The sequence below is a fragment of the Eupeodes corollae genome, chromosome 3 (assembly GCF_945859685.1).
Source record: "Eupeodes corollae chromosome 3, idEupCoro1.1, whole genome shotgun sequence".
In the NCBI taxonomy this organism is placed as follows: Eukaryota; Metazoa; Arthropoda; class Insecta; order Diptera; family Syrphidae; genus Eupeodes; species Eupeodes corollae.
The window spans coordinates 63,822,388-63,834,981 of NC_079149.1; the positions used below are offsets into that span (position 1 = coordinate 63,822,388).

Here is a 12,594-nt window from a genome sequence, read left to right on the forward strand (position 1 = left end):
TTGCGAAGTTTGTTGGGTGAGGCCCTAGTTCACACAGGACTATAGCGCCACCTTCGTTCATTATTTAACTTCTTTTAAATCTCCTTAAAAAGGATTGGAGACTTTTCCATATAGTCTAGTGTGCGGCGAGATCTTTTATTTTGTTATGAAATCCCATACGAAAATTTGAGCTGTCATTAATTCTTTTATGAATTATAATTTTTCTACTTAGCATGGAAATTTAGTTATAAAATCTGATATAGAATTTATTAAAGAATACGAGCATACCAACAAATCTTTTACATTTGTTGTTTCATGGATAAACCTTTTATAATTTTTTTTGGTTCGTTAAACGTCAAATAAATTTAAAAACACCGGATATTCCATCTTGTCATAAACTTGAGAATAGAGAACTTGAGCTTAATTCAAAATTAATTTTTCGGCACTGATCTGGGTTAAATATTTTCTGTGAACAAAAGTGTAGATTTTTTAAAATACAATTAATCTTAATCTAGTACAATTACAAATTTCACTGATTGGATAACGTTCTACAAAACAAAAAGCAGAATAAATTTAGTTGCTTATGCTTTTTATCTTCGTTTTTAATGTTATTATGTAGTTGAATATTTAAAAAATCATCAAACTATTCGAAGTTTAATAGATGTTTTTAATTCGCTTTTTTATTATAGTGCAGTACAACCTGCATTTAGCACTGTCCATAAATACAAACTTTTTTTTAAAAACCTGAAACAATTCTAAACACAAAGGCTCTCATGGTCTTAAAATAGTTTTGGAAAAAATTAAAACGAATATACGATACATACATATAGGTATGAGCACATCACAATCTTCAGGTTTTGTAGAGTTCATTTAAAATAGAGTATTTTAGAAACTTCAGTGAATAGGAACATATTTTTCAGCGGTGTTTTAGATATAAATAGATTTTTACTTTTGATTACAATTGATTTTGAAAATCTTGAATATAGAAAAATAATAAAATAAAATAATCAAAAATGAGCGATTTAAAAAACGGATTGTGTAAAATTTGTTCTAAGGAAACCAAATCAAAATGTTCGAACTGTAACCAAGTGTTTTATTGTTCAGGGGAACATCAGAAAAGTGATTGGAAAGTGCACAAACGAATGTGTTATCCATTTAAGGTAGGTTTTTGCGTTCTATTTTTTTTTAATTCAAAAACTCGAGACTTGTAAAATTGATCATACTTGTTTTAGATTTTATTAATTGTTTAAAAAAGTGAATCTGTAGCATTTATTATTATGCTACAGTATTATGTTCACACTATTGAAACAGAGCTCACATGTTGGATTTGATAATTTCTATTGGCTTATCTGAGCAAATTAGAAATCACTAAACAGATTTTGAAAGATCTTAGACCAACTTCAAAAACCACGCTGTTAAGTAAGAACCTTTTTTTTTAAAAAAAAAAAGTTTTCATTTCATCGAGGTTATGAAAATTCTCACTACCGGAATATTTATGCACCGTGTTTTTTTTTTCAATGTGTGTAGAATGCCAAACGTACACTGATTTGAGAAGCGAATAGGTTAACTGCTTTTGGGGCTCTAGACCTATACAAATTATTATATCCTACAAAATATAATAAGCATTTTTAGCTATGTAGTACATATTTTGATTGAACAATAAGTGAGTCTAGTTTGCTTAAAAAAAAGTGATTCGATAAATCTCCTATGGTGTAATTGTTGTCCGGGACACGTTAGTGGAAACAATGATAAATTTGTAATTTTATAAAACCCTCAAATCGTAATAAAGTGCCTTTGTATGTATTTAAGTGAACAAGTGATTTGATGTTAATATACCAATGTGTTTTTTTTCAGATTGAACAAAGTGAAAAATTGGGACGACATCTTGTGACAACAAGAAAAATCAAACCATCTGAAATAATTCTAAAAGAGTCTCCCATAACTAGGGGTCCTTCGCAAGTTACCGGGCCCGTTTGTCTAGGCTGCCTGGATGGTATTGATGAGCAGGATTATGTCACCTGTCAACAATGTGGATGGCCACTTTGTTCAAAGGAATGTGAATCAAGCCTTGAGCATAGGGAAGAATGTAAACTTACTCAAAATAGACAACAAAAAAAGGTAACTTTAAAAAACAAACAAATGTTGGAGTAAACCAATAACAAGAATATGCATTATTTTAGTACACTATTTTGATAAAATAAAACCCCGATAAGTGCTTCACCTTAAATGTCCTGTTTTAATAGGATAGTAAAATCAAATGTAGGTTTACTGTTGTACAAAATAGTCTCCATTATTGTAGTAAATTAAGATAACTACTAAGGCATGGAAGAGCAAAAGAAAAAGAAACGTTTTAATTGTGTTCTTAGAAGATTTTTTTTCAGGTAAAACTAATGAGTGAGTACAAATAAAATTAAATCAAGAAAGGGCACTTATCCAGGTTTTACTACAAATATAAGTGTCAACAATAATATTACTTATTGCTCGGATGAAAAAATCCAAGTTAGTTTCATAATAAATGAAATATAGATGGCATTGGATATACTACAGATTTTTACAATATAATCTTGGAAATAATAATTATAAAGCAGATATCTAAGATCAGTTTTTTTTGACAATAGGAATTTTTCAAATCACACTTGGCAGTATTCGACACCAAGTAGTGTGACTCTTAATCACTAAAAACACCTCTTTATCAGGACCAATCTTGAAGGATCGGCTTCAGATTTTTCTTTATTAACTTTGTACAATCACTTTGGGGAAGTTTAAACTTTTAATACTTTCCTATGTTATTTTAGACCATAACTCATGAAGCTTGGTTCTTCTTAGTCTCCGAACATGGTTTCTTATATTGAAGACGGACTCCACTTCAGAATTAGTATGACTTTGCAGTCTCCGGTTGTGGTATACAGCGTATTTTTGAACAACTTCTGTAACCATTTCTATTTGTAAGTCACGATGTAGATCGGTATTTCTTATGTACCAAGGTGCATTTACTATTCCACGAAGGAATTTGTTTTGTAATTTTTGAATGATTTTGGTATTTGTTTTCTTTTACAGCCCCATAATTGGATTCCATAGGTCCAAACAGGCTTTAGTACTTGATTATACAGCATTATTTTGTTTTGGATTGATAAATTTTTATATATTTCAAGTTCAGTTCTTCTCTTTTCTTTTTGATGTGCTCTTTCCACTTTAACTTTGCATCAAAGTCATTCCAAGGTATTTGGCCGTATTGGCGTAAGGTACAGCTTAATTATTAATGAATATTGGAATATTGTTTATCTTTTTATTTGTAAAGTTTATATATGAAGATTTTGTTTCATTGAGTTTGATACGCCATTTTTCCGTTTAAGTTCTCACTGTGTCGACGGCATTTTGTAGTTTTACTGCTGCTTTAGAAACACATTTGTCGGGTACCAAAATTGCGATATCATCTGCAAAAGAAGCCATTATGGTCTGATTACTAATTGCAATATCCCTTGTGGTACACCAGCTTCTATTTTCTTTAATTCCGATGATTCTTGATGGTACTTTACTCTAAACAATCGGTCTGAGATGTATGATTTTAATATTTCAAAGTACTGCCTGGGAAGATCCCTTTGCAGTTTGTACTCAATTCCCTCATGCCAAACCTTGTCAAAAGCTTGAGCAGCATCTAAGAAAATAGCTGAACATACTTGTTTTTCTTCTAATGCTTTTTCTATTACAGTCGATTTTCTATGAACTTAGTCTATCGTGGAATGTTTATTTCTAAAGCGAAACTGACCTTCTCTCTTCTATGATTTTGCTAAGTCTCTTTGGAAGCAGTTTTCAAAAACTTTTGCCATAATTGGCATAACCGATTTTGTTCTGTAAGCCGTCACTTCTGTACCTTGCTTTGGTATGACAATTACTTCAGTTATATTCCAATAGTGTGGGACTTACCGGTGCTTAAGGAATGCATTTATTATATATTGGAGTTTTATGAAGGCTTTCAATAGCATTTCTTTCATAACCTGGAGCAGTAATTAGATCGTAACCTGGTGATTTTTTATTTGATAGTTGATGTTAACACATACTTTTTATTTCTTTAAGTCTTATAATTTATCGCTTTCCATAGCGATAAATCAGTTAAACGTTAAACGTTGTTTTATCATCTGGAAATCTAGTATTTTGCCATTTTCTTCGAGCTCTTTTTTTCTCTATTATCAACTCTCTTATCTCTAAAAGATATTTTATTTCATTTTGTCTTCTATTAGAAAATGTTGGAGTAGTTTTTTCAGCAGCCTGTTGCACATCAGCAATAAATTGTTCCACTTCATGGTCAATTTACTCTATTGTATCCATTTGAGATCTTAAATTTATAAAACATAAAAGCCTTTCTCTAAAATCACTCCTGTTTGTTTTCTTATTTACAAGCTTTGGATTACTTTTTTCTAGTACTTCCGATTCACTTAGTGATAGAATAAATAGAGTATGATCTGATGACAGGTCATAACTACCTTCGACACTAATGTCATTTTGTTTGATTCCTTCAGCTACGAAAAAGTCAATAAGGTCTGGTGTTTTGTTAGTATCGGAAGGCTAGTAAGTTGGAGACCTGGAGGAATAGAATTCGCAATTGTATTTACGGCCTGCTTCGAGAAGTCTTTTGCCTTTTGTTAATATAAGTCTTGAAGCCCAATGGGTGTGTTTCGCATTGAAGTCTCCACCAACATGAAAGTTATGCCCAAGAAGATTAAATAGATCTGTATAGTCATCTTCTGCCGGGGAGCGCCTTGGTGGGCAGTACATACATAGCTGCTATCTTAAACTCTTTCTTTTTCATACCAATACTAATAGTTGTTACTTGGATATTTTCACTAGTAAACTTGGTTACTTTAAAATGTTTTAAGCTTTCTTTTATAAGAATCGCCGATCCACCTCTTGCTTTGTCAGCTGGATGAGGAGCGTGGTAACAGTTTTCTATTACATTATCTAGACTTTGCCCATTGGAGAAATGAGTTTCGGACACCAGGCAAATATCGATATGTTCTGGATCCAAAAAGATTTTTAATTCGGATGAATGTTGTATAAGACCGTTTGCATTCCATGTAGCGATTTTAAGTGCTCTGTCCATCATGTTTTTTAAGAGCGAATTTTTCGCTTAGCTGTTTGATATTCAAATCCTGTTTATCAATTCTTTTAAGAATAAGTTGTAGCATTTCTTTATCTTATCTATATTAAGATCAGTTTTTGAAACCAAAATGTTTGTACTTAAAATGTGTTTCCTTAGAATTAGCGAAATTGGTATAATATTTAACCCAGTAAAATAGACTTAGGGAGTTTCAATAAAACTTACTGAGATAATTATGCATAATTTTAAATTTGTTTTCTCATTTTTTTCCTTTAAGGCTGTTATTCATGAGTTTACTACGCCACATCCAATGTACCAATGCATTGCAACACTTAGGGCACTATTGCTTAAGAAAAGTGATAAGGAAAAGTTTGAAAAACTCATCAAACTTGAATCTCACGATGACATACGTAGAGGATCACCTCAATGGAAAAGTGATTTGGAGAGTATAGGAAAATTTATTCCAAGGTGAATTATATTATTTTTTTAAATCTAAACATTTAAAAAAAATATAGACAATAAATGTTTCAACACTCGGCAATACTTACGCTTATACTCAAACGGGAATCTTAAAATCAATATTTCTGATGAGCTGCAAAAAAGCAAAATCAAGCTTTTATTTTGCTCATGTTTTTAATATTATTTACTATGTTAACACATGCTAATTGATGTAAACATTTGTTGTTTTTAGATTTTTCCAAACTCAAGAATATACTGAAGATGAAATCATGAAAGTAGCAGGAATCCTTCAAATAAATGGTCATGAAGTTCCAACTTCTGATCCACCTCACGTAGCGGTTTTTGATGTAGCATCTATGCTAGAGCATTCGTGTACTCCTAATTTGGCAAAAAGTTTCACCAAGAACGGAGACGTCATGCTGTGGGCTCCACGTGAAATTCCAAAGAATGCAAATCTTAGCATTTGCTATTCAGATGCTCTCTGGGGAACAGCTGATCGGCAGAAACACTTGATGCACACAAAATTATTCAAATGTGAATGCAATCGATGCCAGGACGTTACGGAATTCCAAACATATTATAGTGCAATGAAATGCAAGGACAAAAATTGTTCGGGTTTCGTTCTTCCAATCGACTTAAAGAACTGGGATGAGAATTGGAAGTAAGTATAATAATTTTTGTTTCTAATCTTGTTTTTAATCTAGCTTGTTTTTTAAAGATGCACCACCTGTCAAAGTGACGTAGATAAGTTTTTTGTAAGAGATATTTTGGAGAAAGCAGGAGCAGATTTGGCTGCAATGGAAAAAACTGTTGCGAATTGCAAAAAATACATTGAACATTATCAGAAATGGCTACCACGGAAGCACTATTATATTAGTGAAGTTAAGATTCAGTTGGTGCAGAAGTTAGGTGCCGATCCAAAAGACTTAATGGTATTGCCAGAGAAAGATCTTGACATAAAACTGGAATATGCAAAAGAGATGATTGAGTTATATGAACAATTGGCACCATGTAAGTAATCTTGATATTTTTGTTTGCTTACAAAAATAGGTTATAAATACCGAGAGAAAAACAAAACATCTTTTTTTTGTGTCGATTGTCAATATCTTTTAAACTGATTAACAGTTTCACTTCTGGGACGAGTTCTTTTTTCTTATACTTAACGGTTTTAGTTAAGACCCATAACAACACTACGTGTTACGATTCTGGACGACTTAACACCCTTTTTAACGTTTTACAATAAATGAATAATTTTTAAAATGTCTTCCTTTAAATACAATTCTTTGGAAATTATTTAAACACTATTGTATTCACAGGTGAAACAAGGATATTGGGAATTCTATGCTTTGAAGTACACTCAGCCATAGCAGAAAAAACTCGAAGAATTTCTCTTGAAACAAATATGAACTGTATTGTATTGTTGGAGGAATCACTTTTATTTGTCGAGAAATCAATCCAATATTTAAAACACGAATCAAATGTGTTTGCTGAAGGTTTAGTTTGTAAACAAGCTATAATTAATCGAGATGCACTCAAAATGGTTATGTCATTTTAGATAAATTTATTAAACTTTGGTAATTATTATAAAAGTTATGTTTTCTTTAATAAAGTGTGAAATTTAAACAATTTCTTAGGACTTAAATAATAAAACAATCTATTAAAATTTTTGTGTATCACTTTAAATACTTTACATCTTTATATGTATAATAGCTGACCAATGGTGGATCCAGAGGGGGGGTCGTAGGGGTCATGACCCCACGGGAGATGAGTTGTTTGTTCTTTCGTAAGAATTCCGTTCAATTCAAAACTAATCGTATTGTGTTAATGGATGTGACCCCCGTTATGTTTTGAATTATTTTTTTTTTATGAAAACGAAATTTGTATTTTACTTTCTTAAACTTTGTTGCTAAAATTACTACTTTTAGGGGAAGACAGAACCAATAACATTATATTATATATCGGATATTCAGTCCTATTCCAAAAACATAGCACAAGTTCATCAACTTTTGACCAATGGACGATAATGGGGGCCATATGAACCATAAAGCTTATAGAGTTAATTTGTATAAATACAGATTTCACCTAAAAATTTGTTAGTAATTTAACGACATTCACCATAATATTAAATAGATTTAAACACGAATTTCAATAATACAAATTTCCCAAAAAAGCAAAAGTGACACTTTTGTTAAATTAATGGCTAAGTGAAAAAAATAAACGTTTCATATCTATTGATATAAAAGCTTTGAATGACTTGAGATTTGAAGTGAAAAGAGATTCCGTAATATGTGAGTGCTACACAAACGATTCTTCCCAACTTATTTATTTACCTAACTTAATTTGTTTTGTTTTGTTGACGATTTTAAATGCGAATAAGCAGATTGATAACGATATTAATAAGGGACACCCAAAAATTGAGTTCGAAAAAACTACTTTAAAAAAAAACGAAATTTCTACATATCAGATCCTCTTTCATTTTCTGGATTTTTCTAGCATTCTTCTAGCATTAATAGAAATGGAAACAAGAAAAGTATATTTCATTTTCATTTTCAAAACAATTTCTTACATTCTTACATTCCATTAAAAATTTCATATTTAGAAAACTGTTGGAATCTTCGAATGCTTTCATATGTAGGTAGTCATCCAAATTAAATAGTTACACTATACCTTGCTGGACAACAGTGTTCTTAAATAATTTGATTACTAAAGTTGTTTAGCAATTGAAATGTGTAAATATAAGGTTGCCTTATTAACCTTATATTTACACATTACATTACACATTACGTTATTTCAATTTTGTTAGCCTCCTTCACAAAACATTAAAGAACATTTGATAAAAAGTCTCGATCCGCTTTTGTTGCTGACCCGACAAACTTTGCTCTGTCATACAAATAATTTTTAGAGAATATGTTGATAGAAATAAATAATTTATTTTAAGAGTGTAAGGATGGGGTGTATAAGTGGAATAGAGCACTGCAAACGGTGACAAAATATTAAAATAACAAATTACCAAACAATTTGTTTTAATTTATGAAAATTAATTCTTTAAAATTATTTACCACCAATTATGACCATACTACAAAAACAATATCAATCCCTTAATGCAGCAGAGTGTTCAATATTTTTAGTGATTTCAATACTAACAAAATGGATAGTTTGTCCACTCGACAGGACGCCACGTATTATTGTCCGTGTGAAAAACATGAAGTGCTCAAATCTAAGTCGCAGACGGACATAGTTTGGCATTGAGATTTATTGATAGTCATTGCAAATGTCAATCTAATTGGAAATGGAAGGCGTTTGAATTGAATTTACACATCTGTGGGTATAATAATTATCTGCGGTAATAATATAATTTCAACTAGGAATTTGCCATTAAGAATAATGGCTTCGATAACTTAGTTTCGGTAGCATCACAAACTGTATCAATAGATTTGTATGACACCAAGTCTCCTGGTAACAAATGTTGTTGAATTTAGCAGACTTGTTAAAGAAAAAAAAACCATTTAATTTTCAATTTGTTTTCTTATTATTTATTTTATTACATTACATATACATAGCACTATGTTATCATAGTGCTTCATCAAATATATTTAACATCTGTAAGAAGAAAACAGTATGGAATGTAGAAACATCAATTTTGCGCCTGTACATGAATTTAGCACATTCAACAGTTTCTTGGTAAAATTTTACTTACCGTTATCAATTCTAAGTTTTTCTTAGTATTTGGTAGGGAACCCTTTGTTTTGCAGTACAGAAGCAATTCTTCTTGGGAAACTTTCAACCAAAGCCTTACATCGTGACTTTAGAATTGCATACCCAGCATTTTCAATCTCATGCCACAATTGTGATATGATGTGCTGTTCAACATCATTCCACAAATTCTCGATCGGGTTAAGATCGGGTGATTGTGCTGGCAACTTAAAACGTCGATTTTATTCACCTCTAAGGCACACTTCACTAACTTTGAAGTGTGCTTAGGGTCGTTGTCGTGCATGAAGCGCCATAATAACTTAAAATTGGTCACATATGACCCAACAGGGTATCTCTGTACATGTTCTGGTCCATTTTAGTGCCAATTTTTACGATGGGGCCAACGCGCGCCGCGCCGCCGTGCGACGAAAAAGCAGCCCAGACCATAACGTTGCCTCCACCGTGTTTCACCGTTTAAATGGTGTGTCTTGGATCATATTCCCTGTTTTTTTTAGACGCCATACATACTTTTTCCCATCCGATCCGAACCGGCAGAATTTGGAATCATAGCTCCAGAACACGGTTTGCCTAGGTGAGCTTTTTGCCTGGCAAAAATACTCGTTTCAAACCCTCCCAGTGGGTGCCGGGCGGTAATGATCACCACAGGTCAGGTTGAATTGCTGAAGTTTCCTACTCCTTAATAGTAGCAAGCTTTAGCAATGCAATTTGACCATAGATACGGGGTCCCTAATTTCAGTGGTGGTGTGAGCGTGTTACATAATCCGTGCCGAAGAATGAAAGGCTGGGGGCAAACCAGTCGCTAACGAGCTCATTCGGATGCCTTGGCAGGGTCCGCCTTATTTTCTACCTTTCCCCGGTATAATGGACGAAATAGACAAGACGAACGTAGAACCCTCCACAGACTTGGAGGATGAATTCTTGGCCTCCAGCCAGGAGACCTTGAAGGGGAGCTCATTTAGCGTTGGTAGTTCCAGCACTTGTGAGCAACCCAAAACCACAGAAAGTATAGGCAGTGCTATTCATAGCACTCCTATAGACTTACCGAATCTCAATGAATCGATAGGAGACCTTGAATCAAAGGTGAAAACCTTTGGAACTTCTATAAGTAAAGCTTTTAGAATCTCTTGACCAGTTAAATATAGCCGTAAAACCCTTCCTTCTTGGTGGAATGAAGAACTGTCCAGTCTTAGGAAAATGACGAGGACAATTTTCAATATCTGCCACAAGCATAAGTTACCAACCGTATAAAGACTCTCTTAAAATACTGTCAATCAATCGAAGACATAAAGGACTCCACAAGACTCAGCAAAGTTTTATCGAAGGAACACTGTAATCCTTCGTTTCTAAAAAAGCCTGATGGAACTTGGACAGCCTCTCCAGCCGAATCTCTTAAGCTACTGATGAAGACGCACTTTTTTTTTTTTGCGAGAGTGATAACCCCCAATCGCTTGAAACCACAGAGCTAAACGTAGCTCATATAGAGCGATTGAATTCCGTTATAACCAGAGAAAATATTTTGTGGGCCATCAATACTTTTTCCCCATAAAAATCCCCAGGCATGGATGGTATACTGCCAGTTATGCTTCAAAATCAAAAGTTGCATGATGTGGCAGCTCCATGGCGCATTCTTGATTACCAAATTAGAGAAATCCTAGTTGGACAACCTCACGAAAGCTCTCAGCATGCTTATCTTAAGGGCAAATCTACGGAGACTGCCCTCCATGAGGTAGTGCGTACTGTAGAACAAACAATCCATTATAAAGAATTTACTCTTGCCACCTTCCTTGACATAGAAGGTGCTCGTTAAGTTCGGTGTAGAAGACTTCATTCGAGAATGTATTATTTCCATGCTCAGTGGTAGGAAGATTCGAGCCTCTCTAGGCAATACAATCGCAACAAAACATATGAGTAGGGGAACACCCCAGGGTGGTGTTCTTTCGCCTCTTCTATGGCTTCTGGTCATGGATACAATTCTCGTTAAATTAGAGAGATATGGAGTGAAGGCGGTAGCCTACGCGGATGATTTGGTGCTATTGGTGTCAGGAAAGTACACCTCTGTGATTAGTGAAATCACGGAGTCAGCTTTGAAAAAAGTTAGCAACTGGGCCACTTGTTGTGGACTAGGGGTTAACCAAAGTAAAACTGAACTGTTGCTCTTTACCACCAAAACTAAAGTACCGCCCTTCACGCTACCTCGACTCAATGGTCAAATCCTATCATTGTCTTCCAGTGCAAAATTTTTGGGAGTTATACTCGACCCTAAACTAAACTGGAAACTAAATATTGAAGTACGGGTTAAGAAGGCCTGTGTTGCCTTCTAGTCCTGCAGCAAAACTTTTGGCAAAAAGTGAGGAGTTCAGTCGAAGATGATTTTATGGACGTACACAGCCGTATTACGCCCTATCTTAACATATGGTTCGATTGTGTGGTGGCCTGCTCTTAGCAAAGCCTATAACATTAATAAGTTAAAGAAGGTTCAGAGAACAGCTTGCGTGGGCACCACAGGGGCCATGCGTACTTGCTAAACGGGCCCTTAAATGTTATTTTGGATCTTCTACCAATCGACCTTTTTATTAAATACATAGTTTCCTGCAGCGCTATTAGGCTGAAGGAATCAAATAGCTGGTTGTCAAAACCTTATGCTCACAGCAACACTACGAAATTAATTCCCTCAGATATTATCTCGGTAGACACTGACTACTGCACTCCTACTTTGAACGTTAGTAAGGGTTTCAAGGTTATTTTCCCATCGAGAGAAGATTGCGAGGATGACATCGTGTCGATAGGTTTCGACACAACCATCTTTACCGACGGCTCAAGATGGAGTGCGAAGTTGGTTCTGGGATCTTTTCTGAGTCCCTAAATGTAGCCAAATCCTTTAAGCTTCCTGACTTTGCTAGCGTTTTTTAGGCTGAACTGCTGGCAATAAGGGAGGCATGTAAGATATTTAAACAAAACCCAAACCAAAACCGAAATGTGGCTATCTTTACAGACAGTCAGGCAGCTGTCAAAGCCATTAACTCGGCCATTTCCTTTTCTAAATTGGTCCAGCAATGTCGCGATTAGCTTGCGAATCTGATCTTGGTTCCGGGCCATAGTGGTATCGTGGGAAATGAACGGGCTGACGAGCTAGCCTGACAAGGATCGGCCCTTCATAGCTCACTTGCGGAAATGATTAACATTCCTCTTGGTGCTATGAAGAGTAAAATCTTTTCTATCTACCAAACTGAATCTAACCGAAGGTGGAGCAATTTACCCAACTGCATTATATCTAGGAAGATATGGCCCCCCTATAACAAAACCCGTACAAACTATCTTCTATGCAGGCCAAGGCAAGAAATAGCCAG

General features: G+C 34.3%; 1 protein-coding gene across 1 annotated transcript; it reads left to right on the plus strand.

Moving 5' to 3' along the window:
• The first annotated feature begins 610 nt into the window (after window positions 1–610).
• On the plus strand, window positions 611–7,163 carry LOC129952568 (SET domain-containing protein SmydA-8). Its single transcript, XM_056065203.1, has 6 exons — window positions 611–1,139; window positions 1,834–2,097; window positions 5,352–5,542; window positions 5,766–6,194; window positions 6,252–6,544; window positions 6,850–7,163. The coding sequence occupies exons 1-6, from the start codon at window positions 993–995 to the stop codon at window positions 7,086–7,088; spliced, it is 1,563 nt and encodes a 520-aa protein (XP_055921178.1). The 5' UTR covers window positions 611–992; the 3' UTR covers window positions 7,089–7,163.
• The last annotated feature ends 5,431 nt before the right edge of the window (window positions 7,164–12,594 follow it).